The sequence below is a fragment of the Falco cherrug genome, chromosome 4 (assembly GCF_023634085.1).
Source record: "Falco cherrug isolate bFalChe1 chromosome 4, bFalChe1.pri, whole genome shotgun sequence".
Taxonomy (NCBI): Eukaryota; Metazoa; Chordata; class Aves; order Falconiformes; family Falconidae; genus Falco; species Falco cherrug.
This window is the reverse complement of record NC_073700.1, coordinates 49317031-49343782: the sequence shown is the minus strand read 5'-3', so window position 1 is coordinate 49343782 and position 26752 is coordinate 49317031. Positions and strand designations below refer to the sequence as shown.

At 49.2% G+C, this 26752-nt stretch overlaps 2 protein-coding genes across 9 annotated transcripts; both read left to right on the top strand.

Moving 5' to 3' along the window:
* Positions 1-4: 4 nt before the first annotated feature.
* DPP9 (dipeptidyl peptidase 9) lies at positions 5-21276 on the top strand. 2 transcript variants are annotated; one of them, XM_055707140.1, is made up of 22 exons: positions 5-158; positions 2102-2189; positions 5206-5308; positions 5405-5459; positions 8252-8364; positions 9430-9603; positions 9829-9997; positions 10157-10270; positions 10556-10684; positions 11186-11247; positions 11746-11846; positions 13311-13488; positions 14293-14458; positions 14567-14646; positions 16188-16340; positions 16557-16692; positions 17392-17537; positions 17837-17983; positions 18144-18296; positions 18859-19001; positions 19341-19452; positions 19938-21276. In XM_055707140.1, the coding sequence occupies exons 2-22, from the start codon at positions 2134-2136 to the stop codon at positions 20028-20030; spliced, it is 2583 nt and encodes an 860-aa protein (XP_055563115.1). In that variant the 5' UTR covers positions 5-158; positions 2102-2133; the 3' UTR covers positions 20031-21276. The 2 variants fall into 2 exon arrangements, with proteins under 2 accessions (XP_055563115.1, XP_055563114.1); XM_055707139.1 differs by having other exon boundaries at positions 5206-5459.
* A 758-nt stretch (positions 21277-22034) lies between these two features.
* LOC102046755 (procathepsin L-like) lies at positions 22035-26722 on the top strand. 7 transcript variants are annotated; one of them, XM_055707157.1, is made up of 9 exons: positions 22073-22147; positions 22550-22620; positions 24156-24281; positions 24428-24550; positions 24811-24960; positions 25207-25431; positions 25517-25685; positions 25912-26026; positions 26210-26722. In XM_055707157.1, exons 3-9 carry the CDS (start codon positions 24171-24173, stop codon positions 26307-26309), a joined length of 993 nt encoding a protein of 330 aa, XP_055563132.1. In that variant the 5' UTR covers positions 22073-22147; positions 22550-22620; positions 24156-24170; the 3' UTR covers positions 26310-26722. The 7 variants fall into 7 exon arrangements, with proteins under 7 accessions (XP_014133218.2, XP_027657161.2, XP_055563132.1 ...); XM_055707156.1 differs by having other exon boundaries at positions 22098-22147; positions 22434-22620; XM_055707155.1 differs by lacking the exon at positions 22073-22147 and adding an exon at positions 22160-22433.
* Positions 26723-26752: the final 30 nt, after the last annotated feature.

Here is a 26752-nt window from a genome sequence, read left to right as displayed (position 1 = left end):
GTGGCAGGCCGCCGCCCCCCCCCCCCTCCCCCGTTTCCGGGGCTGCCCACTGTCCGGGACATGGAGCGGGACTGACGGAGCCGCCGCCGCCGCCCCCCCCGCCCTCCCGCAGAGGAGCCGCCCCCCCGGCCGTCAGGGGGAGGTCGCCGTGCCCCGGGGTGAGTGAGGAGGGGAGGGGTGCGCCCTGGGGCCGGCGGGGCGGGGGGCCTACCCCAGCGCGGGGGGCAGGAGCCGTTCCCTGCGTTCCCCCCTCCCCTGGGCTGGGGGGTGCCTTAGCGGGATGAGGGGTTTGTATTTGCCCCCCCCATGGCTTGTACCTGCCCCACCAGGGTGTGGGGGGCGGCCACCCCTTGCCCCGGGAGGGGGCTTGTTCTCCCAGGCTTTGCCCTTTAAGCGTGGGAGGGCGGCCTGGCCCGCAGGGGGTTGTTTGTGCTCCCCCGCCCCCAGTGTGCCCCCCGGGGCTGGGGTGGTGGGGTGCGTTGCCTGGGAAGGGGAGCTGGTGTTTGCCCCCCGCCAGCAGCCTGCGCACTGCCCAGGCAGATGAGAAGTTGCTTTGCTCCTCTTTCCACAGGCAAAGAGCCATCTCCAGCAGCCAAGGGAGACGGGGAGACAGGGTGCTCTGTCCCCAGGGCCCCCTCTCCTGCTAACCTACGCCCCGGCCTCCCCCTGCAGCAAGGGCAGGAGCTCCCTGCTGGGGCTCCCAGTGCAGAGATGGGCATGGGCTGCTGGCAGCCTTTGCCAAAGCTCGTTCCTCTGTAGAGAAATCCCTGCTGGTTTATTCCATTGCTTTTATTTTTGGAGACGGAGGTCTTAAAGCTCCCGGCCATGACAGGGACACGTTTGTAAGGGCTCCTCTAGGTGACTGTGTTGCTCTGGCTCTTCCTGAATGCACCAGCAGGCCCCTCGGGGTCTCACTGACAAATGAGTATCATGATTCGTGCTGGGTTTCTGATCTCTCGTGCCTGTTTTGTTCAGTTTCTTTTCCTCTGGGTTCAGCATCTGAGGATGTTATTGTTCCTTTTCTCTGTGAAACGTGTGAGCTGTGGCGGGTGGGCTCGAGGGTAAGATGTTCCTCTGAATCATGAAAATCACAGGATAACCGAGGTTGGAAAGGACCTCAGGAAGTCTCTAGTCCAACCCCCTGCTCAGAGCAGGGTCAGCTGTGAGATCAGACCAGGTTACTCAGCATTCCTGAGCATCGCTCCTGTTACCCTTCGTGCTTGCATCAAAAATTGCCCGTAAATTACTGAATGCTGCTACTTGGGCCTTCACTGCTCTCTGCAGTTTAGGAGCTTCACTGCTGGTGTGTCTTTGTGATGCTTTGTCTCTCCTGATCCTCCGAGTGTGGTTTTGGTGGAGAAATGGCTGTTTGGGCAGGCCAAGGGCCTCAGCAAAAGATAGTGGCAGGTCTCGGGTGTGTCTGTGATTCAGAGCTCTCTTGGAGACAAACATCTTTGTACTTTACTGTACTTGGCTAGAGAGGATGACAGTGAAGGTAGCACCTTGGTAAGCTCATGGAAAATGGGCTTGTGCGGTGAGCCGGGCCTCCTCCGGGGCATTGGGCTGGGGCAGAGGGAAGCAGCAGTCAGGCTTGAAAGACAAATGTGTTTTTTTATGTCCCAGGTGGGACTGTGACGCTGTTGGTAGTGGGGCTGCTGACCCTCTGTCTGGCTCCTTATGGTGTCCTTTGTTTGACTCTTGCCTGTAAGTGCATGGACAGATCTCAGTTTTCTCAATTCTTGGTACCTGATACTTCCAAGGATTTCAGGATTTGGGGAGGGGAATGAAAGGAAGGTTCAGTACTGAGGATTCTCAGATTTTAAGGATTTTTTTTTTAGGAAAGAAAGAGGCAGGCTGCAGAATTCACTGAGTCCCATTGTTCAGGTGGAGAAGTCTCTCTCAGATTTATCTGGGCTGTTAATATCCAGCACATGCTGGCAGAACAGATTTGGACTGTAAAGTGCAAACCAAGGATTCTGTTTGTGCCTCCCCGCACAGTTGGAAATGTGACCTATGGAGGATGCTTTTGTACAGCTTTATTCCTATGACGGGAGCAACTGCAGTTATATGAAATTTGCTGGTTTTCCCTCTTCCTTCCTAGTTTCCTGTCCTGCCCAGCTTGCTGAATAGTTAATGCAGAAGATAAAGAGGGTTCGTCTGGAAAACGAGACTGCAGGAAGTTGGAGAAGGTATGTGTCCCAGTTACTCCCAGGGCCTTTGTTGACCTTTAGGTTGTGTGGGACAGAGCAATAATCACCTCTTGGACTGAATGAGGTTTCTGAAAAATCCCAAGTACATAATTTTGCCTGGGGAGCTCTGTGTCAGGATCTGTGGGTCAGGAAGTGACTCAGGAAGATAACTCATTTCACTGACTTCCAGTTCCAAGCTTTACAATTTTTCTCCTGCGCTGATGTCCCACCTGTGCTTGTTTGTTGTCTTCAGACTAACACATTCTCTCTGAAGGAAGGCTTGGTGGCTCTATGCCTGATCTAATCTGCCCACGCAGGGCAGAAAATATGTTAAAAAGACCTCCAAGAGATAGCTAGATGTTTTGGGGAGTGGGTTTAGCAGTGCTTCTGCAACAACACTAACTCAGTGCCTCGGTGTGAGGATTGTAAAGGACAGTGTTATTCCAGTAAGGCACAAATCTCAGGTGCGCTATATTGATGCCAGAGCGTCAAGATCATCTAAGTATAAGATGGTTAAAATTGGCATCTTGGTCCAGCTCAATTGAAGAATTTAACCCAGTTGAAGAATTTAACCCCAAGATTCACTCTGCAATTTCAGTTAGATAAGTTACTCATTATACTTGTTTACTTACGTGTATAGCATTGCCAAGTACATGCTGTGTTTTGTCCAAGAGGTGGCTGTAGCGATGGATGAAGCAATTGGGTTTTCTTTTACTCTGTATTGTGTCAGAATTTAAGTTTTGTGAGACTCTAGCTATGACAGGGGTATTTCCCAACACTTTTACGTAATGTGTGTGATGGCTATTTTGCTTATCCCACTCCTCCGTTCCGTTCTAGTGTCAAAGTCACCAGGATGAGGACAGTACCAAGCTAAAAGTTGTGCCTTTCACTTCTCTAGTGAATCATAAAAGCGTGGCAATGGCATGGAAGGGGGCTCCAACCTCCAGTTCAATTTGTTACCAGTTACCAGTATTACATTAGTGGACTGTTTTGAGCCCTTAAAGGTGCATCTTTCCCTTGTGAGGAGTCAGGCTGCCTGAGTAAAACATTTTCACCAGCTGGGTGAGAGTAACCTAAGGGTCAGGCATTGTGAGCCAAAGCCAGATTATTTTAATTGACTGACTTGACCAGCAGCGGGATTGGTTTGAAAGCATTTGAAAGAACCCCCTGTTTATGGGGGGTTTGAGGTCTTCCTGTCACGTGTTTCTGATAGGCAATGCTTCTGCCTTCAGATGTGATTTTTAGTTGCTGTAATGGAGACCCTGGATGTAGGCAGTAGAGGCCACAGACAAGACACACTCACAGTCTTAAAACATCCCGTCACTTTCTCTTTTGTGGTTTTACTTGTGCTTCCTGCCTGGCTTTGATTGGAAAATACTCTTCTTTATTAATTTTCAAACTGTGGATTTACTGCTGGGCAGTAGGGACCAGGAGTACCTACAGATTTAATTTAGGAGCTTGTTTTGGTGTTATTATTTGCACATTTTGTACAATTCAGGAACTTAGCAGTTTGAAGTTATGGTTATATTTACAGCCCTTGTACCATGTGCCTTTAGTTTAAGGAAGTCCAGATGTACTTTGGTTTAGGTTTGCTCATCTCCTGCTGTCATTGCATAAGATGTCAACCTAGGTGAGAGCTTCCTTCTAGAGAGTTTGTTAGAAGGTGCAAGCTGGTGGGGAATCCTCAAGGAACACTCAGGGTTCTCATGAAAAATACTTGTGGTAGAAAATAGGCGGAGGCAAGTGTTTTCTTGTGGTGACACAAATAACTATCCTTCTCCTTTTCCCTAATTCTCTTCTCTGCGAAAGATTCATTGTGCATCTGAGGCAGGAGTCTTCAAGATTTGGTTTATGTGTAATTCTTGCTGAATCCTTACATGTGACAGCTACATCTCAGAGGCTGTTCTCCTGTCAGAATGCAGGTCGCTGTCCCAAAGGGCAGGCAGTGTTCAAGAAACATCTGATTTGAAAATGTAAATCTTGGGGCTACTGAGGGCAAAGCCTTTTTTGCTGTAATTCTTACTCCCTGGTTTGCCATCTTGATGTTGTGTCAAAGGCATTGATTCTGTTTCCACTCAGCAAACTTCTCCAGCCTAATTTTTTCCAGTAAACTGAAGTTCTTCTGAAATTCTTCCTAAAGCTCTTCTGGGTACCCCCAGAACAACTACAATGTCCTCATGGAGGGAAATCCAGCTTCTTGAATGGGGCGACAAAAACTGGTTTCCCTAGTCCTAGGCTCATTCCTGCTTTGCAATAGATTACATCATTGACCTTGGGCAAGTCAGTCCATCTCTCCTCAAATTAACATTTGCTGTAGTTGCATGTGGAGGCGTTTTTTGTAGACTCTTGTTCAATAACTGCTAGCTTGGAAATGTATGAGGAATGCATGCCACAGTTTGCAGGATACAACCAGGGTCTGTTACTGCTGTCTTCCTTCTATTAGCAAAGACAATTGCACTGTTTTCTTCCTGTTTTGCCATCTCTCCTACTTCATTCCTGGCTGCAGTAGCTCTTCAGGTAAGTCAGGTGCTGTGCTTGGGCTTAAACGTCTCTCTCTAAGTGATGAGCAGGTTTTCCTTTAGGACAGGAACGGGACACCACTTTTGTGGTCTTCCAGAGCAGAAGTGTGTGTGCCTTTATGATAGGTCATAGCTTTGATGACTTATCCATCCAGATTCCTGGGGTGCTTTTCCTTTGAGTCAAGCTGACTGTTTTCTGCAGCAGAATCTGCTGCTTGTACTTCCTTTGACAGCTTATTTCTAGAGCTAGTCCTGGGAGAGTGAGTTTTCTGAGGTTAATGTCTTCAGAACTCAGTATGGGATGGGAGATGGACTTTTCCTTTCAATACATCAATGTGTGTTTAAAATGTAATCTTTGAGTGCAGAGAGCCCTAGGATCTGTAGTTTATGGAGTGCCTGTTCTCTTAAGCTTGTTGCATGCTTAGAGCTTTCTGTAAGAAACAAAACGTGCCTGCTTGATTTTAAGGCTCAACTCTCTCCCTCAACTCCTCCCTCAGTTTTTTGTCCAGTTCTGAAGGGGAAGAGAGGATGACTGCAGTGGATGCACTATCAGACAGCTCTGAAGTGGTCGAGATGGAGGATGTGCCTTCCCAATTCCAGGTGCAAAAGCATTCTTGGGATGGGCTGCGTGACATTATTCACAGCAGCAGGAAGTATTCGGGCATGATAGTGAACAAAGCTCCCCATGATTTCCAGTTTGTCCGGAAAACAGAAGAGTCCAGCCCGCACTCTCATCGCCTTTATTACCTGGGTAAGCCAGCATGCCAGATGCCGGGCGTGAATACATTACGGGAGAGTTTCCAATCTAAACAGACAAGGAAAAGGATGAGAGGCATTTCCATTTATGAGATGGGGGAGCTGAGATTAAGGGGCATTGCTCAAGGTTTTCATGCTCGATCTATAGCAAAGCCTGGAACTGAGGAGAGACCTCTCCAGTCCCAGACAAGTGCTTTAACCACAGGCTTTCTGCGCAAGGGGAGCACTGGCTAGCCAGACCTGCCTCATGGTGGGGGTGTGAATGCAGTGGCCTGTGGCAACCCAGGCCAGCCCAGGGGATGGGGCAAGAGAAGGGATGTTCCTCAAACTCAGGACTATCTTCTGCCTCTGTAGTTTAGGAGAAACGGGATTTACTTGATTGATCAACCAGACTGACTTTCCAAGGAATTAGCTGTCAGTAATTACTAAGTATATGTTGCAAGTTCTAGGTATTAATGGTGTGGTGGTGGTGTCTCCCTGCTTTATGAAGTGCCATGTAGGTAGAAAGCTTTCAAGAGTAGGGGGAGAAATAAAAAAGATTAGGTGGGAATGACCTATAAATGGTATTCTCAGGGAAATATCCTCTTCCTTACAGTAGGATTGAAAGAGAGCAGAATACTGTGTTGTACAGGTCCCTCATTATAGTTGGAGCCACAATGTAATTAGTGACAGGGTGGTTGGATTTTAGTAACTGGGTAATTTTGTGGTTGGTAACATGGGAAGCTTTATAGACTATAAAGAGTTTGTTACGCTTTGGGGCATGAGCTGATTGCTACTGGCCCAGTAAAGAAATTGCCTGATGTGCAACTCCATACAGCAGCTGCTTTCCTGAAGTGACCTTGCTTCTTTTTTCTTTTTCTTTTTTTTTTTTTTTGAGTTGTTGAGTGTAGGTCACTGTAGGATATAGGATGCTGGATTTGAGGGGCTGATTTGTTTTCTCATTAAGCAGCTCCTGCATGCCAGTGATTTGATTTGTTATAGTTCTTCATACATTCTTACAACACAAGTGCTACTATTAAGTACAGTAATCCAGAGTTAGTGTATTTTTGTTGAGTCTGAACAGTGAGACTTGATTTAAAGCTGAATGTATTTCAAGGCCAAGTTGACTTTGATATAGTTTTTGATATTTAGTCTTTAGGTGACTAAAGAACTAAGGATCTAAGTGGTTTAAAAATTTGTTAATGTTCTTCTGTTGTATGGAATGGCAACCAGACCAGCTACGGGCTGGGTGGTGTTCTACATGGGCGTGACTGATACAGGAGCCAGAGCTAGGAACGAAGATACACGGGTGTCTTTTCAGTGTTCTCTTCCTTACGGAAAGTTACAGGGCATAGAGCAGATTGAGCCATCATTTCAGATCAGTATCTGCCAGGTAATACCAGGGTACCCTTCCTCAGGCATTCCTCATAAAGGGGAAGCACTGATTCTTTCTTTTGCCATAGTAAGCATCTTTTGAATTGAATACCATGTGCTGTTAAATACTCAGAACCCATTTCAGCAGTTCATAAGTGTTTAACATCAGCGTCCTATTACTGTTACGTCATTAAAGAACATCTTCCAGTTTTTATGTGGATACTGTTAGTGACTGTTTGCCGAGGAGTAGGACAAAGACTTCTGAAGAACTTTACTGTAGGGTTTAAATACTTTTCTTCACTTTGGAGCAAAGTTTAATGTCTTTCAGGGAGGAAGGCTATATTTTTCTTGTACGTGCTGATTGACTGTATGCAGACTGAGGTCATTTTAGAAAGTACTAAAGGAGAAAGACATCTAGGTCACTGTTGCATGAGTGTCAAATATGTGTATATATAGTAATTTTTTCCTATCTGCATTTTTTTTTTTTTCTGTTTGGACATCTTAAATCATTCCTGGGCTGTCCCCATAGAATTTTATGTTGTATCATGGCAGATGCTGCTTATGTTAAACACCACATGCTCAGCAGCACTTTGGTGTTCCTGTATCTCTGAGGATTATATGCTCACATATTGCTTTGCTTCCTGAGCACTTATTAATATTTCAGTTTTAATTTTAAGTAACTGTACTGCTGGGTTAATTGGCTCAGAAATCTTTCTGTTCTGCCCAGAACATGTGCAGAGTAGACAATATCAGGACACATTTCCCTGCGTGAAATTCTGATCTAGGGAGTCTCTGCAGCATGTGCAGAGGGCGAGTTCATGGCTTTTGATTTTGTTGAAACTACCAAAATTGTGTGTCAGGATATTTTATTTTTTCTTGGTTGTTCTGGAAATTGGATGAAGGCCAGTAGCTTATTTGATAACCACAGTCAAAGGCTTATGTAAAATGACAAGGTCTTTTGGCTGTGTAGTATACTGTTTCACATTTGAATGGGCTCTCTAGAGCTTCAAGCTTTTTCTTTCTCTCTCGCAGGCTGCTGCGTTGGCCTGAATGAAGTCCCTGTAGCAAATTTCTGGCTGAGAAGTGTGGAGAGAGTAATGTTGAGTCACCCATTCAGGGAGTGGCTCTTTTAAAGTGGATCTAGGGCATGGGTTGAACAGTCCGCAGAGAAGAAAGTTGGATGTAACCAACTCTGAAGAGCTTGGTTAGTGATAAATCTTGCTTACAGAAATTTCTAAATAAATGAGTATCTAAATTTAAGTAATTTGGGTATTGTTCTGTGATTGAACTGAGAGGTACTTGGGAATGACAGCTGGTAAAAGCCTCTGGACAGCCCACCCCTGTGTTATCAAACTTTTTTTTCAATTTGGTCTTGGTCCTGTTTTTCCTGACTAACTAATCTTAAGTAGGGTGATGCTTTTGTCCTCCTAATAGGAATGCCATATGGCAGCCGAGAGAATTCCCTTCTTTACTCAGAGATTCCCAAAAAGGTACGGAAAGAGGCCTTGCTGCTCTTGTCGTGGAAACAGATGCTGGATCACTTTCAGGTAAGCTGAAGCGTGAAGAGCCTGGGTTGACAGTGCTTGGGAAAACTGGCTGATGTTGTGGGGCTGGTATGGTGGGTACTACTCTGCTCAACAGTAGAGAGAGCAGCGTGGCAGCGTTTGACACATGGAGAATGGTATTGGTAGGAACGCTGTATGGAGAATTACTTTGCCTTGGTAATAAAAGACAGTCAGTTTGTGTGCGATGAAGCTGGCCGTGAGCGTGACACAGCAGTTGGTGCAGCAACCAAAGGCTTGACCTAGCAAAGAGGACTCTGTGAACTGGCAGGTAGTCTGCCTCAGATTATGTGCTGTCAGGACAGTGGACCTTTCTTCTGGGTGTCTTGTTGGGGCTTTTGCCGTGCTCACTGATGTGCTCAGTGGAATGACTGTCTGTCATCTTTCCTGCTTTTAAGGCAGTTGGGAAAGTTGAATTTAAACTGCCGTTTCTGCTGTACACTCTATTGCGAGTAAACCAGAAAGGGGGTGAATTTTCCCCTCCCTGATTTCAGTATCTTCATGTCCTTTGTCACTAACAGCATTGATGAAGAAGGGAGTGGAGGGTGTCAGTCTTTCTTCCCTACTAAAAAGGTTCCGGTGCAAAAGAATTTAGCTGTGTTGACCCCATTTGGATTGCTAGTCCTCTTCAGGGTAATTCAAGATCCCTGGAAGAGCTTTTGTTTGCAGTGTCTGACATGGAAACTGTTTGTGAAGGCTGTAGATAACGTCATTAAGTTAATTGGTTACATCTGATTTGCATAAGCAGAGCAAGTGCAGCTGTCCTCAGTTCACGCTGAAGTGCCGACTGCAGAAGTGATAGGCTTGTGATTCATCTCTCACGTAGAGGGAACTTTGGGGTGTGCAGTTGGTTTAGTCCTCCTGGACCATGCCTGTAGCCTAGAGTACAGTAGTTGAGGGCCTGTATGGTAAGGCTGCTGGCTAGTTTTGGCTGGTATGCTGAATTTTGGGCATTCACGGACTAGCTGGTGCCAGTATTGGAGCATTCCTGTTGTGTGAAAGCTTCTCTCCTTGCAGACTCTTTCAGATTTTCCTTTCCTTCAATACTAGGCAACCCCTCACCACGGGATGTATTCTAGAGAAGAGGAACTCTTGAGGGAACGCAAACGACTTGGTGTCTTTGGTATAACATCTTATGATTTCCACAGTGAGAGCGGCCTGTTCCTCTTCCAGGCCAGCAACAGCCTCTTTCATTGTCGAGATGGGGGCAAGAATGGTTTCATGGTGAGTCTGCTAGTGATTTTATGAATGTCACCTGAAACGGAATTAATGGTTTTGTTTGGAGATGGCTGCACATCTGCATCTGTTTGGTTCTCTTGTGTCCTGTCAGGGCTGTGTTTGCCATCATTTCATGGGCTGTACTCTGTACTGTGTCTGTGGTTTAGACCTTTTAAATGTGAAGCTGGAAGCTGGTTTGGTACAGAGCCCTCTGTGTGTCTGTTGCTGTAGGTGTCTCCCATGAAGCCTCTGGAGATCAAGACTCAGTGCACAGGGCCACGAATGGATCCCAAGATCTGCCCTGCCGACCCTGCCTTCTTTTCATTCATTAATAACAATGATCTGTGGGTAGCAAATATTGAGACAGGAGAGGAGAAACGGATGACATACTGCCATAAAGGTAACTGGTGCTTCTTACTAGATTCAAAAAGAAATTCCTTCTGACAGACTTGGGCTGGAAGGGCTCATGTCTTCAAGGCTTATTTCTTATGAGTACATTCTTCTTTTGGATTGGCTTTTTACGAGGAGCTGTAAATGCAGTCTCTTTGTTCCTCTCCAGGCTTATCCAATGTTCTTGATGACCCCAAGTCTGCTGGTGTAGCCACTTTTGTCATTCAGGAGGAGTTTGATCGGTTCACAGGCTATTGGTGGTGTCCCACAGCTTCCACAGAAGGTCAGTCAGCATACTGCTTATCAAATTCTGTCACTGCTGCTGGCCCCTGCTATGTGTGATATTTTGAGCAAGGCTTTCCTTTGGTCTGTTTCTGGGGAGGCCACCTGAAGGAACAAAATGCTGAGGGTTATAACTGTGGTCTGAGGAGCACTTGCAGGTGGTCACTGGGAGCCGTGGCTATGCAGGAGATGTATGCTCTGCACCAGAGCGTACTGCCGCAGTGCTCCAGGCAACTCAGAAACAGCTGGAAAACAGTGTAGCAAACATGCTTACTATCTGTCCCAGGTTCAGAGGATTTAAAAACGCTGCGGATCTTGTATGAGGAAGTAGATGAATCAGAGGTGGAGATAATTCATGTTCCTTCGCCTGCCTTGGAGGAGAGAAAAACAGACTCCTATCGGTACCCCAGGACAGGTAAGTGAAATACCACGGGGCTGCTAATACAGCTCTTGACTCATGCTGGCAGCAGCAGTGGAATTTTGTGCTATAAGCTTTGCATGATTAATCTGGTACTTGCTAGGATGTAGAAGCTGGTTATAAATATTGAGACCTAATTGAGTCTGTGAGCCCGAAATCTACTGCAAGAAAGGAATGGGATTGAAAGTTCGGCTTAAATGAAAGGATTGCTGAGAAAATGGAATATATCTGGTGTCATATTGTGGAATACATTTTGAAACCCCTCTTTGCTGCTGAGAACATGAACAGCCAACTAGGCAAGGCAAGAGCAAACTTTTCCCATACCCAGAATGACTCTTTTGATTACAGTGGTGTTTGCTCACAGATATAATTTGATATTTGTACATTCACACACAGCCATTTTAGTAGGACCAGGGCTGGTTCTCTAGAAGATGTATTGTGTATGACCATGGAGTGTTCAAGTTGGTCATCTTGGTATTTTTTTTTACTCCTCTGCAGGCAGCAAAAACCCCAAGATTACATTAAAACTGGCAGAATTTAAAACAAACAGCAAGGGTAAGGTAAGTGATAACAGAAGGGTTGACTGCTTCTGAAGCTCCTTAGAATTAAGACAAAGTCACTAAGAAAGATAGTGTTAGCCTTTGTTTTCATCCTCTTGTAACACCTGGTTCTGTAATGTGTCTATCTAAGAAACAGAGAAGTATTGTTCTGGTGCAGAGGCAGCTGGGAGCGGGGAGGGAAGCAAGTAGGGTTAGCCTGATGTACCACATGGTCCGTAGTAGAGCAGGAGGGTTGAAGCTCAGTCTAGTCCTGGGCTTCAGTCCCTGGCTGTGTCCTTTTCTGTGGCCGAAAGCCAAAATCACTTTGCTTTGAAGCTTGTTTTTATCCCTTTTCTTCCTGCTATTTGTGGAAAGGCTTGCTTCTCCTGGCCTGACCCTTGCTGATGCCAATAGTTAAACTTCCTTATTCTTCCATTTCACTGAGGTTCTGTAGGAGGAGGTGGGGAGGTCTGGTAGCAGTCTGATTTGATATTGGACTTTTTTTTTTTTTTGCTGCAGATTGTGTGTGCTCAGGACAAGGAGCTGGTGCAACCGTTCGCTGCATTGTTTCCGACTGTGGAGTACATTGCCCGTGCCGGATGGACCCGAGATGGCAAATAGTACATAAGTTTTTCTTCCAAACTAATGCTCCCAAGCACTTCCCTGGCTGAACTGCAGGCCCTCAACATGTTTTGTATTGCAGTCATGACCTGGTTTTCAAACCGTGAGTGCCAGAAATGGCACATGAGTATTTGGCTTCTTTAGTGTTGTAACATCCTAAAAGTAGGAATTAATCAAAAGTAGACCAGAGTGACAAGCTGTGGGGTTTCAGTCACAACCACATTGATATATTAAGTTAAATCACATTGATATATTAAGCGGGCACTCCTAGGGAATTCTTTTGAGTTGGAGATGTCTAACACAAGTACAATATGCTTCCTGCTGAAAATGAGAATGTTCTGTAAGCAGTTTTATCGTTGTTCATTGGTCCAGTTTGTGATCAATGCCAAACATATCATGGGAAAGCAGGCAGTTTGCGCGGTGCTGAGTCCTTTATGCAGCATGTAGAAGGGGGAAGATTGCTTTGTGACTGGTGTGCTCCCGTAGCTCTCTGTTGCTCCCAATGTGATGCAGGGTCTCGTGCTTGCCTGAAGAGTTACAGAATTCACACCAGTCTGATTCGTTTGCAATTTTAAAGGTTTTGATTTTTTCCCCTCAAAAGCTTGCTTGACTGTTAACTAGTTTCTGTGCAGATCAAGTTAAGGTGACTTAGCTGTCTTTGAAGATTGCATTCTGTAACTCATCATTAATTTTCTGCTTTGAAAACTAAATTCATGCAGCTTTACAGAAGGTAATCCCATAGGTGATTCTTATGTTCTGCACCAGAGCTTATCGAAATGTGCTGAATATATCAGTTTGTGAAATCCACAGTCACTGGGAGGCTAGGGGAGAACTGGCTCTTTTGAAAGTCTGTCTGAATGACGAAACTTCCCTTGATGCGCTTCCAGGCCTTGGGGTAGCCACACTATGCAGCGGTGGCTTGCCATCTGTCATGTTGAGAGGCCTGCAGTGCAGCACCACTTCAAATGACTCTCCTTGGAGAGCAACAAGGCTGAGACTGAAGCAACTCCTTGACTTGCCAGTTGTCTTAGGTCTGTGCCTTTCTCAGCTCGTGCAGTGTGCAGTGAGGAAGCTACAAATGGACCACTTTAAGAGTGATCGCTTCAGCTCGTTAGGAGCTTGCTAGAAAACAAACAGTACTTCCTGATGGAGGAGCTGTCCAAGGAAGACTTACATTCTGGAGACAAGGATCTGTTAACCATGCTTCCTTGGAATAGACACTGGCAAATCTGTCAGACATCTTGCCTGGATGATACCCCTGTGAAATACCAGAGATGTCTGGCAATACATGGTTGTTGGCAAAGCTTCCAGGAGGTTAGAAAGCAGCAATGATGAGAAAAGCTTTGCATTCAGATGCTTAAATCCTTTCTGCCAGCGGGGGGAAAAAGGGTAGCATGTTCTCAGAATTAGAAAGGGGCATCTATTCTCTGATACTGACACTCACCTCCGATTTCTTTCCCCAGTGCCTGGGCTATGTTCCTAGACAGACCTCAGCAGCGGCTGCAGCTAATCCTTTTGCCTCCAGCACTCTTTATTCCAGTCCCAGAAAATGAGGAGCAGCGTGCTGAATTTGCCAAAACTGTGCCAGAAAATGTCCAGCCATTTGTGATCTATGAAGAAACCACTGATGTGTGGATAAATGTAAGAGGCTCGGGGCTGTGCGGAGAACGCAGGCTGCCCCTTCCTCCCTGACAGTTAACCATTTTTGTGTTGGCTCTGTGTCCACTTTAGTCCATGCTCCAGCAGACTGCTTTGCTACTCAGTGGTGCCAGATTTGGTGTTAATTCAGGGGGGTTGATAAAGCAATGAGAAGGACTTCCAGGCACTCGGCACTGGAAGCAATGGGCATCCTGCCGTTTGGTGCAGTTGGAACTGTTCGTTTAATTCTTGCTAACGTTCTTGGTGAGCGCAGGCACTTCGGACACTGACACTTTTGGATGTAATGCTGCCATTCTTTTGGGGGTGTTTTATTACAAGATTAAATGGCTTCCTGAAGCATGAGCAGCCCTAATCCCTGTAATTTGCTGTACTTTTTTAGGCAGGTAATGGACATAGGGGACAGGGAATAAACTCTTAAGATTAAGCATCTTGGTACTGAAGGGACAAAGTGGCCTGAACTTCGCACCATGACGTGCCTAAGGTGTTGGAATAGCAACCACTTGGTGGGACTCACATAGCTGAAATGTCTAGCTCAGAGGCAAGACTGGTGCTGGTTTTGGTGGTAGCCGTGGAAAAGCCCACAGCACGTGGTCTTCTAGTGCACCCAGCGGTGCTTTGTGGTAATAGGAAAGTACAGGATGGCTTTTTCCCGCTAGCTGCTCGTCTGAGAGATCTCTCCCCACTCTCCTTTCCTTTGAAAGCCTGGTAGTTCAGCACTGATTCCCTTGGCTCTGTCACTGCTGTCTTAATGTAAATTACTCATGGGTCCTTTGCCTTGTGTGACAGGTTCATGATATATTCTATCCTTTCATCCAACCGGAGGGAGAGGAGGAAGAACTCTGCTTTATCCGAGCCAATGAATGCAAAACAGGCTTCTGCCACCTGTACAGAGTCACAGCAGTCCTAAAGCAAGGCAGCTATGACTGGGTGCAGCCATATGTCCATAGTGAGGGTAAGAGCTGCATTTTGTTGGCGTTTCAACTTTGGGAGCTCCCTCTCTGATTTGCTTGTGTTGTCTTTTGGGGAAGGCAGCGATTTATTCTCACGTTATTTCTTCTAGATGATTTCAAATGTCCTATCAAAGAGGAGATTGCCCTGACTGGTGGGGAATGGGAGGTGTTGGCGAGGCACGGATCGAAGGTAGTGGTTATTTTTATTCTCTCTTGCAATGTTACAGCTCTGCATTGTCTGCCCACAGTCCTGGCCTACACCCTCTGTTACGCCTGGGACCAGCTAGAACTACTTAAGCTTCATTTTGTTTCTCTTTTTATTGCTGCCTTTGCTTTCCCCAGAAGTGCTGTAGTCCAGTGCACATTGAACTGATTGCCTTTTTAATCAGACTTCAGATTGCTCCTTAGGTAAATCCCATGAGTGAGTCAGGCCATAAAAAAGGACGCAAGTCTGAGGTTCAAGAGCAACAAAGAACTATTTTGTGGAGAAGCTTGGGACTGCTGCCTTTGCTGAAGCATTTTAACCCCAATGAGTACTTGTGAATTGGAAATCTGTTGCAGCGCTTAGAGTGAACTCTTGGTCTGCAGCTGATCCCTCAGAGCCTTTAGGAAGAAGGCAGCTAGGGAGTATAAAGCCATTTATAATATGGAGAAACTGTATCTGTTATTGGTTGCAGAATAGCCAGAAATGAATTTTTATTAATCTTGTAGAAACCTAGTTCCATTTTTGCTTCAGGAATTAACTCTGAGTCTGATATTTAGTGCTCCCAGGTGATTTCTGTCAAAATAAAGACCTTGTCTGTTCATTTCCAATTAATCTGGATTTTCACTTCTCATTTTTTAAAAGGCCTACAGCTCGATGCATTTGGTTTCTGCTGCTTTTCCTCAGTCTGCAATTAACCTGCTGTCCCTTCCCATGTGGGTTCTCACTGTACATGCTGTTGATTTTGGCCGCAGCTCTTCCCTGTATGTGTTATGGTTAAAATTGTGTTAGCAGCAATTATTTTGATCCATTTGTTGCTCCACAGGGCTCTGCCCAGTATTCCTGGCCAATTGAGTTGGATATTTTTTTCCCCTTTGCTGTCCACAGTGGTCTTCAAACTGTGGGTTAGCCAGAAATAGCATTTGGAAACTGTAAGGTGGAAAACAGTTCAGTTACTGTTGCTGGATCAATGCAGTATTTAAAAGCTGTAGTCTCTATTCCTGGCTGGCCAGGTTGTTTTTAGAAGCAGCTTTATCTGGACATTAAAACCATATTTTAATGTAGCTTGAAGTTCGATACTGTTAGATCTATTAGACTGATCCTTCCACAAATGGGAATTCATTACGGTGATCGCTGGAAAGAACACACATATACCCTTTACAACCTAGACATAGTATGGGAAGATGCCATATTTAAGCACAGAATCTCCCTGGTTTCACCTATGGGGATCAGAGCTCAGCTTTATGCTCATTAGTAAGCAAATGCTTTGAGTCTCTTAAAGAAAAAAAATAAAAAAAGCTGAGTGACTGCTTTTTATTACTTCACTGGGCTGTGTGCAGTTTGCCATAAGGGCCGTGTGTGTGTGCTCTCCAGCCTGTCATATCGACAGTCATGTACAGTCCCTAATGCCGTGAGCAGTCTGTCATGGTCTGTTTGCGTTTTAAGCTGACTCTGCCTGGGGACAGACTGTTTGAACTGGCAAAGGAGTTGTCATCCTTCTATCGCTGAGCCCTCTCTTCTCCACATAGATCTGGGTCAATGAGACTACAAAGCTGGTGTATTTCCAAGGCACAAAGGATACCCCGTTGGAGCACCACCTCTATGTAGTCAGCTATGAGTCTCCTGGAGAAATCGTGCGACTCACCACTCCGGGCTTCTCCCACAGCTGTTCAATGAGCCAGGTTTGTAGTTTCTTAGATACAAGATGCCCTCATGTCCTGACTGACAGGGATCCAAGCTAGGAATGGCAATGAATCATGACCAGTAATGAGTCCGGAGGGCTCCTTTGTCTTGGTTGCTTGAGATGTGGGAACTCTTGTCTGAGAAGTGTGTGGAGGAGATTAGATGTGGGAAATGAAAGGCCTTGTTCCCCTGACTCTTCTCTCTCCCATCTGTAGAACTTCGACATGTTCATCAGCCACTACAGCAGCGTGAGCACTCCACCTTGTGTGCACGTCTACAAGCTCAGCGGCTCCGACGATGACCCGCTCCACAAGCAGCCCAAGTTTTGGGCCAGCATGATGGAGGCAGCCAGTAAGTCCCATAGAACGTGTCAATGCTAGGTTGTGTCTGTGGTACTCCTACTACTAGCGGTAGCCAAAGGTGATGGGAGAGGGAAGTGGCCCGAGTAACTTTAAGGGAAAATGAATTGTGTTATCTTGGGAGGGAGATGTCTCTAGTGAATAGCTCATCCAGAAAATGGTATGTAGACTTTTAAGATTTACTGTTTCATGCTTTGAGCAAAAGTAGTGCTCCAGGGTGCAGGGTTTACGTGACTGTTTTCAGGTGTGCATTCGTCATTTGTCTGAAGAGGGAGCGGGCAAGTATCTGGGATGCAGTGGCTACTACATTCTGAGGCTGTAGGCTTTAAAGTTTTAGATACAGCTCACGGCAGCACCTGAACCCCTCCTGCAAATGTTTTCTACATATGACCCATCCCTGTTCTTAACCTTTCACATCTTGGTAGTGTGGCATGGAGAATCTTGTCTGAGAACAGCCAGCTGATGATGTTTTCCTGTGCGATCACCTCACTCTCTATATGGCCTGTCACCCTATGCCGGCAGATAGCCATGAGTTTCGCAGTGAGAGGCATTGCGAAGGATTGAGACGGTTTGGTATTGAAAGAGCCCTGACTAGGGTCAGGTTTGAACACAGTGAGCTTGTTCAGGCGGGGTAGGAGGCAGAGCCTGCTGCCATTTGTGGCATTGCTAGTGTCTGAACTTCCTCCTGCAGGTTGTCCCCCAGATTACATCCCGCCTGAGATCTTTCACTTCCGCACGCAGTCAGATGTTGAGCTGTACGGAATGGTGTACAAACCTCATGATGTCCAGCCTGGGAAGAAGCATCCCACAGTGCTCTTTGTGTACGGAGGCCCACAGGTAATAATCCAGATTGACTGCTGGTGGCAGGCGCAGGATTGCTGCCCAGGGCAGAGCTCTTGCATAGCTCAGTCTTGTGTCAGGGTTTGCCCTTTGGTTAGCAATGAGCACTGGACCTCTGTTCTGACCTCTGCTTCAAACCTCAGATGATTTTTCCAGCATTTAGTCTGATTTGTGTGGCTCTGACAGCTCAATTAGTGGCTGCTGTCCAGCGCAGGATCCTATGCAGTGGGACAGGCAGAGGAAGGTACTGGAAGGCAGCTGCTCAGCCCTGAAACTTTCCTTCTCTCCTCCTGCAGGTGCAGCTAGTGAATAACTCCTTCAAAGGAATTAAGTACTTACGGCTAAACACGCTAGCATCCCTGGGCTATGCAGTGGTAGTGATTGATGGAAGGGGTTCGTGCCAGCGAGGACTCAAATTTGAAGGTGCCCTGAAAAACCAAATGGTAATGTACTACTATTGTTGATGAATCTCTGCTCATTAGCTCTTTGTAAGGCTGCCTGCCTGCATGTTTCCTGTGTGAATGTTGCTCTTGTCTTTTCTTGTCTCAACTTTCTAGACGTAGAAAGCCACTAACTTGAGCTTCCTTGTTGCCTTTTTTTTAGGGTCAGGTGGAGATAGAGGACCAGGTGGAAGGTTTACATTATGTAGCAGAAAAATACGGGTTCATCGACTTGAGTCGGGTAGCCATACATGGCTGGTCATACGGGGGTTTTCTCTCCCTCATGGGTCTTATCTGTAAACCCAATGTCTTCAAGGTAAGTCTGGACGTGGGGTTGTCATTTTGGGACACTTGGCGCTCTCAGCTTCTGTAGCTCTTGGCGTCTGGAGTTGGCTTTTTTTTGCGTGGTGTCTCTGATGGACATGTAAAAATTGTCCCTCGGCCCTGGCTGCCTGTAGCTCCTGGCTGCAGTCCTGCATTCCGCTTACGGGTTGTACCTGTCTGAGGCTTGGTGAGGATGGGCTTGTTCCGCAGTGACTGCCAACGGAGGACTTAGCCTAGCATCCAAAGAGATAATTGATCCGCTATTCCTAATCCCTTTCCTAAGTCCCCAGCACAGTTTCTGGATCATTCCACAAGTCCTCCTTGAAAAGGGGAAGCCTTTAGTGCTAGTATGCAGAAATTTGCCCCGCTGTGACCATAAGAATAGCAGGAGGAGGAATCTGGGATTTCTGTGGGTTTGCTGTAGAAAGATCCTGGTCTGAGCAACAGAACAGTCCAGAGTCTGTTTTTCCTGCCTCTTCAGGAAAAAAGAGAACACTTGAACTCTTTAGCACATGATAATTGAAGCTGTCTCCTGCCACCTATTTGTTTGACAGATTGCTATAGCAGGTGCTCCTGTCACAGTTTGGATGGCATATGACACCGGGTATACTGAGCGGTACATGGATATCCCAGAAAACAACCAGCAAGGTTATGAGGCTGGCTCTGTGGCGTTACACGTAGAAAAGCTTCCCAATGAGTGAGTACCATGGGGTTGAGTGAGCTGTTAAAAACCTGCTCCCGGGTCCTGCTTAGTACCACCAGTTGCACCTCTCCTAAATCCCAAAAGAGCAGGTGGATTCTGATCCCATTTAATTTTAACTCGGGTGGCTGGTCACTGCCTTCTGCAGCGAGCTGGGACATTGTACCCCCAGCCCCCTTTGCCAGGGAGGGGGTTGAGGACCACGTCCATGGCCTTGCGCTGTTCTGCCTGCCTGCCCATTGCTCAGTTTTGGCTTGCCAGCTGGCAGCTCTTTGCTCAGACCCACTGCAGAGCTTTTTATGTGGTTTCTCATTATCTCTCTCATCCCTTCTCTAGGCCAAATCGTTTGCTGATTCTCCACGGCTTTTTGGATGAAAATGTGCACTTTTTTCACACCAACTTCCTGGTATCACAGCTAATCCGGGCTGGGAAACCGTACCAGCTGCAGGTAGGAGGAACAAGAGTGAAGTGGGAAGGTCTCTTAAATCTGGAAAGAGAAGTTTTCTGCTGTGTGTTCTGGGGGCGGGAGAAGGTGGAGGCAGATGCTCCCGCATCTTGTTGCAACGTGGATGACAGGAAGCGCGTGGTTTTGGCTCCGGGAGGTGGCGCTGTGGCAGTTCAGTGCTGGCAGATGTGGCCTGGGTCTAGAAGCATGTGCAGACAGGGCTTCTGCCCTCGGGCCTGGAACTTTCCTTTTCCGCTCAGCTCTTGCTGTCTCTCTTGGCTGGTGGCAGCAGGGGTGGCTGACTTGCCAAGCGGACTAGCAGCACACGCCAGCACAGTGAGAGAGGGGGGCTAGTGCTCTAGACTCTTGCTGGCCCCTCTTTGCCCCTATAGATACAGGTTTGAGGGAGGAGGCTGACATGAGGGAGGTCTGTCCATGCTGAACGAGCCGCTCCTGACTAACTGCCCTGTCTTTCTACTTCTGCGCAGATCTACCCCAACGAGAGACACAGTATTCGGTGCCCTGAGTCAGGAGAGCACTATGAAATCACGCTGCTGCACTTTCTACAAGAATACCTCTGAGAGCACAAGCCTCTGCAAACTGGACACTGACAGCTCACCTTCCCCCTCCTGTGCCCTGCCACTGCCACCCCCCTCGACAGCCATCTAACCCAGAGCACAAATGGCTGAGTGCCCGCGTCCGGGCTGGGTGTCCCCCCCACGCGAGGGAGGAGGGTGGAGGGCACCTTCCCTTTGGACAGTGCCACTTTCTTTCACTTTCCAAGCTGGAGGTCTGCCCCTGCTCAGCTGCTCGTCCTGTTCCTCTCCTCCGGCCTGGCTGTTAATGCTTTTTTTGCTGCTACTCCCTCTATCCTGGGAATCAATGGACAGTGGTCTGTCTCCCGAGGCTGAGGTTTGTGTCCATCTCTCTCTCCCCCATCCTTTTCCCCTTCCACTGCACCTCCGCAGTTCCCGTACTCTTACCTGCAAGAACTCAGTGCCTGTGTTGGAAATGGAAGAGCCGAATCAGCAAGCTGCCTTAAGCCAGGAGTGGGAGGGAAGAGAGAACTACCTATTGTTAAGCCCCAGGGGAGGTGATCGCTGCTGCTGCTGTGTCCTGGCCCTGCTGCGACGAAGTGGAGCCCTGGGATGTGAAGAGAGCTCTACAGAAGCATGCAACACTAGTCTTTTTCTATTTTTCAGTTTAAATTTGCAGAGCAGATGGAGGAAGTGGCTGGGGTCGGTAATGTCCTCTGATACCTTTCTCTAATGGCCGCTCACAAGCAGAGTTGTGCCAACAGGTAGCATGGTAGCTGAAGCAGCTGGCTACAGAGATCATTTCTCCAGAGATCGCAGCAGCATTTGGGTTTTTGCAACACAAGATGGATGATATTTATGCAAATCCTCCCTCCCTCCGTTCTCTGTGCTGCCTCCTGATCCTACCTTCTCCTTCCCTGACACCCTGAGCTTTCAGATGTGCACTGAAATTGGCTGTGCTTCAGTTCTCTGCGGGTCAGTGACTGTTCCCCATGCCCATCTACTCAGCAAATGCTCTCTTCTGGTTTTTATTTACCTGGTCAACAGGAACTGCAGTTCTGGGGAATGGGGATTGAGCAATCGCACCTCAGGGGAGCACATACTCCCCCTCAAGCCAAGGGTTCTGCCAGGGGCAAAAGGAAAAAAAACAAACCCCACCCAAATGAACCACGTTGACTTGCCCTGGAGTATTTTAAGTGCGTATTATGAAAAGAAAATATTTTTATGGATTCTTATTCTTTTATAATTATGAGTGTAAGATGTAGCGACTCATTAAAATATTGGAAAGAGACGTGCTGGCTGGCATTTGTGCGTGGTTTTGGGTTGCAGGAGAGAGCTCGGGAGGAAATGGCAGCTGGCTCACGATAGCCAAAGCCGTGTCTGTGGTAAAAGCAAAGCGCTCTGTTCAGTTTCTGTGCCGAGCGGTGGAGAGAATATTAAATCCCTCATGTTCCTCAGGGGAAGCATGATCCAAGCAATTGAAGATGCGGGGTGGAGAGTTGGGAATCCTGGACTGTGTTCTTGGCTCCGCCGTTAAGGCGCTGCGTGACCTTGAGCAAGTCAGACATCTCATGCTCGCGGATATCAGCCTTGGCGCTGGAGCTGGGTACCTCGCCCCGCGCCCCAGCTCCCTCCGATGACTCGGGGGGGATGCAGCTGCTCCCATCCCATGCTAGGACACGCAGAGCTGCTTTGTGGGTGTTGGGCCTGCCCCTGCTCGCCCTCTCGGGAGCGTAAAGCTTAGAAAACCTGGCCTTGCTGTTTTCCTTTCTATATGGGAATCGGGCACTAATTAAACTGCCATTCAATGCCCTGAGGATGTAAGCTGGAGGCTTCTGTTTTAAATGCAAAGCATCTTACAGTGGGAGCGTTTTGTTTCTCTGAATGTGGCTGTGAGCATATTTGTTGCCCCCTTCTTGTCTCTGTGCCCAAAGAATCGTCCCAGGGATTGCAGTTGTAGTTTAGTTTTGCTGTGCACCCCTCTCAGTCACCCCTGGTGCAGCTTTTGAGGTCGGGGGGGGGGGGGGGGGGGGGGGCAGCGGAAGGGGGTGTAGTGGAGGAAGTTGCACATCTCTGAAGTTTCCTTGAGAGAAACCTGCAGAGAGAAAAGCTGCTCCCCTTTCTCCTTGCCTTCTCTAGAGCCGGGCCAGTGTCAGTGGATGGTAAGAAACTTTATTTTGTGGGGTTTGTTTCTTTTACACTGCTTTTTTCCTGTTCCAAAAGAGCAAGTGTTTCTTAAAATGTCTGTGATGCACTCTTGAAATGCTCTTGTCTAGAGGAGTTTACAAATCTGTGAGCTCCTTTGATCCTGCAAACTTCCTTCTGAAGCTGTAGGATTATTTGACGCCGTAAAAAGGGCTGGTTTGCTTCTTTGGGGGATTGAGAATCCTGAGAGACATTAACCGGAAAATCACCTACTGCAACCCTGCACTTTTCAATATGCAACAGGTTCGGTTGGGGGTTTGAAATACAAATTATGCGGGAGGCCCCCACCCAGCTGTCCTGCGGGAAAGGTAATGGGAGTACGGAGCGCGGTGCAGCTGGGTTCATGGCATCTCTTTCAGACAGAGGATTTGCAGCTGTAGCGTGAAGTTGAGTTAATTTCCTGAGCAAGCGGTAACGGCTGGAGGAAGCGGCGGGTGCTGTAACGGGTGCCGGGGAAACCAGGCAAAAATTACTCTTCCTCAAGAACTGGAACTAAGCACGAGAGTGGCTTGGGAGGCATTTCTCCCATGAAAACCCAACATGTGGGGCTTTATTTTTAGGCGGAGGATGTGGAGGGAGAAACAGATGTTCTCGATGACTTATTTTTAAAACAAAAACATCGCTTGAGCTACAAGATTAGCTCAGAAAAGCCACCGCTTGCCCTGAAAGATGCTCAGATGGAAAACTTTCCGGCATCTCCATTCTCAAAGCGGGTGGAATAAAGGTGCGACAATGGCTCTCGCTCTTGGAAAGCCACGTCAGTGGAAACTCTGTGTTTGGTGATTAGGGGTGTCTCAGGCATTCGACCTCTCTCCTCTGCCCCGGCCCTGCTGTGGCTTTGCAGAGCAGCATCCCCAGAATAACTGAAGTTGCTCAGAAATACCAGGGTCCATCAGAAGAGGCACGGGGCGTGCGGCAGCGATGCGAGGAAGACAAATGGCTGCAGTGGAGGAGGGGGCTGGTGGTGGCAAGGGCAGGGGCAGGGCTGTGTGTGTGCGCTGGCAAAAAGAAAGGGTGTAAATTGATATTGGAAAATCCTCACGGAGGGATTTTGGTGAAGCACGTACACACAGGCATCCTGCCTTCGTGCTGGGACAGATGCAAGGCTTCAGTCATCGGTGTGGAGCAGCAGCTCCTCCGCCTCCCCATCTCTACAGAAAAACCTCTTATCTCTGGTTCCAGCTCGAGCCCCTTGCTCGGAGGCTGGTGCAGATGTCTGCTGGTCTGTGTTTCCACTGGCTTTCAAGTGAAAACAGCTCCGTCCTGGCCCAGCGGCCACAGCTCTTGCTCCACTGGGTGGTTCTGCTTTGCCTGGAGTCCCAAAGCCGCCTTGGGCTGGAGCTGGGAGGCTGAGCTGACTCCAGCAAAGCAGCAAACCTTGCTGTGAAGGGGTCCGGCTATGAGCCTGTGCCCCTGCTCGTCCTTCTCCTTGGGGCTCCATCCTGCTGGGTGCTGAGTCCCCGAGCAGGGGAGGTTAGCTCTGCCCCTTGGTGGTGGTGTAGGGAGACCCGCTGGGGGAAGGGGAAGAGGGGGATGGTCCAGTGGCAGAGAAAACCAGCTGGGATTTTGCAAATAGAGTGGGGACCAGGGAGAGCCAGCGCAGTCCCTGCTGCTCTCGCTGCCCTTTTGTCTGTGTCTGCCTCCTTCTGCCGTCCAGGCTCTGCTCTCGCGAAGCTGATCGTCCCTCGCCTACAAAGGACAGTTAGATGCCACCCAAAGGACGGTTAAGTCCTCCTAAAGCTCCTGTCGAACCAGCAGCGCGGCCACGCAAAAGCTGATCTCGCTAAAGGAACCGAGGGGTCCCTCTTCCCTCTGGCCTGGCCACCGATTGCATTTCCCTGCCTCCTCGCTCACCTCTAATCTGGGCTTGGGAGGACTCATCCTGCTCCCAGCCGGTGGCCCCAGCTGGTAGCTGTGGGGCTCAGCACAGGGGCCCCCTGACCCCACTCTTGCCATTCCCCCAAGCTGGGTGCCAGGGCCATGCTGCTGGGGCTCCTGCTGGCCCTGCTGGGCTGTGCTGCCGCGCTGGATCCTGCCCTGCAGGAGGCCTGGGAAGGGTGGAAGAGCCTCCATGCCAAGGAGTACCCGGAGGTAGGTCCTGCTCCCCCCAGCCCTCCCGGTGCATGACGGGGCTGGCTCCGGGGTGGGGGGTCTCACCGAGAGCCACCCACCCCGCCTCGTGTCCCCGAGCTCCCAGGGGACATTTCTGACCTGGCTGCTGCTCTGCCTCGTGGCAGGAGGCTGAGGCTGCGCGTAGGGAGGTCTGGGAGAAGAACCTGCAGCGCATCCAGCAGCACAACCAGGAGGAGTCACAGGGGCAGCACACCTTTCGCCTGGCCATGAACCACCTCGGGGACCTGGTACCTGCTGGCGTGCCCGGGGACCCCTCCCTGCACCGGGGGGCTGCACCCCCTCAGTGTGCCCAGGGCTTGATTCCGGGACTGGGGACCTCCTGATGCACCTGGGGCTTGATCCGGGGACCCCCAAGCTGCTCTGCTGAGAGCTGCAGGTGCCCCTTTGGCTGGGCTGCTTCCTGGGGGTCGATGGGTCAGTGGGCATCTGCGGTGCTGCCAGCCGGGCACTCGTGGCATCACACGAGTTTTCCCTTGGCGATCTGCAGACGGATGAGGAGTTTAACCAGCTCCTGAACGGCTTCACCCCAGCATGGCGGGAGCAGCCAGCACTGCTCTTCCAAGCGTCGGCAGTTCTGAAGACCCCAGCAGAAGTGGACTGGCGGGCGAAGGGCTACGTGACACCTGTAAAGAACCAGGTGGGCACAGGGTGGGGGTCTGGCCAGGGCTGTGTGATGAGTGCTGGGAGTCTGGGCAGCGGAAACAAGCAGCAGCATCCTCCCAGGCACCAAAAAAGCATCTGGGCAACCCAGAGAAGCAGTTCCCATCGTTTTGGCTGCTGCAGCTGAGGAGCTGGAGAGCAGCACCAGGGCGGGGGTCACAGCATCCCTCTCCGGTGGGTTTTGAGGCGATGCTGCAACCCTCCTGCTGTCCCCGTCTCACAGGGGCACTGCGGGTCATGCTGGGCATTCAGTGCTACGGGGGCCTTGGAGGGGCTTGTTTTCAACCGGACAGGGAAGCTGGCAGTGCTGAGCGAGCAGAACCTCATTGACTGCTCCCGAAAGCTGGGCAACAACGGCTGCCATGGTGGCTACATGACCCACGCCTTCCAGTACGTGCACGACAATGGTGGCTTGAACTCGGAGCACGTCTACCCCTACACAGCCACGGTAAGGGGCAGCAGGTGGCCCTGGGGACATGGCAGAGCAGTGCCAGCCAGTCCCAGCCCCAGCGTTGCTATCTCCCTCCTCTCAGGACACTTCCAGCTGCCGATACAACCCCCAGGACAGGGCAGCCAACTGCTCTACCATCTGGCTGGTGGCCCAGGGCAGTGAGGTGGCACTGGAGCAGGCGGTGGCAGCCGTGGGCCCTGTCTCTGTGGCAGTGGATGCCAGCAGCTTCCAATTCCACTTCTACAAGTCAGGTACCCTCTGGCTATTCGCAGCATGGATGGGGAAACTGAGGCAGGGCTGCCTTGCACTGAGGGGTGAGCTGCTGAGCCCTTGTTGAGCTCCAGAGTTTCCCCAGGGGCAAGGGGAGTAAGAAAAGGAAATAGGAGATCCCGGGGGAATGGGATCCATGACTGGCTTTCCCTGGAGAAGAAGCAATCAGGGCTGGCCCCTGGCTCACCCCAGCTCTGCTCTTCCCAGGCATCTTCAGCAGCATGTTTTGCAGCCAGCGAGTGAACCACGGGATGCTGGCCGTGGGTTATGGCATGAGCCAGGAGCACGGGCGCAACATTAGCTATTGGATCTTAAAGAACAGGTAGAGGCTGAGGGTGTCCCCCCAAACCCTGCCACCACCACGCACAGCCCATCCCCCCGCACCAGGGTTGGAGCTGCGTGGCAGGACCATCCCTGTCTCACAGGGTGCTCCAGCTCCCATCCTCGTCTCTCCCACTCCGTGCGTGGGAACACGGATGTGCTCATTCTCCATCTCTTCCTGCAGCTGGTCAGAGGTGTGGGGCGAGCAGGGCTACATCCGCCTGCTGAAGGGCACCGACAACCAGTGCGGCGTGGCCAACCAGGCCAGCTTCCCCATGCTGTGAGGGCATCCCTCCCTGCCGGGCATCTCTCCCTGCCCTGGCTGCAGACCCACGGCTTTTTCCTTCTGGACAGGGGCTTTTGTTTGCATGTGGTGAGATGCAATTAAAAGCAGCACGGCTAATCGCTCTGTGCCTGCAAATGCTGGCCGGGCAGGGTTTGGTGGCTGAGGCAAGGCTGATGCCACCAGGCCTTTTCCCAGCGAGAAAGGCAAAGCTCCCTCACGCGATGCCCGGTGGTCCCCTGCACCTTTCCCCCCAGCCATCGCCCTCCCCCCCTGCGGCCTTTTCCTTCCAGCTGAATCCCACCAGCCAGGGATGGATGTTCTGGCCACGGCTCTGCCCCTGTATGCCCAGCTTTGTAAAAAATAGGTCTTTACACCATTAAACCTGTGTGGCGAGGCCGAAAAGGAACTTTACCCCCCGTTGTGCTTTTTATTTCCCCCTCA

What these genes read in the sequence shown, in the direction of transcription:
- LOC102046755 (XM_027801360.2), top strand. An exon ending in TGAACCACCTCGGGGACCTG is followed by an intron (nt 24,551 to 24,810) that starts GTACCTGCTGGC and finishes GGCGATCTGCAG; the next exon opens with ACGGATGAGGAGTTTAACCA. An exon ending in TGACACCTGTAAAGAACCAG is followed by an intron (nt 24,961 to 25,206) that starts GTGGGCACAGGG and finishes CCCGTCTCACAG; the next exon opens with GGGCACTGCGGGTCATGCTG.
- DPP9 (XM_055707139.1), top strand. Translation starts at nt 2,134, where the DNA reads ATGCAGAAGATAAAGAGGGTTCGTCTGGAAAACGAGACTGCAGGAAGT. An exon ending in GGGGCAAGAATGGTTTCATG is followed by an intron (nt 9,604 to 9,828) that starts GTGAGTCTGCTA and finishes CTGTTGCTGTAG; the next exon opens with GTGTCTCCCATGAAGCCTCT. An exon ending in GATGACATACTGCCATAAAG is followed by an intron (nt 9,998 to 10,156) that starts GTAACTGGTGCT and finishes GTTCCTCTCCAG; the next exon opens with GCTTATCCAATGTTCTTGAT.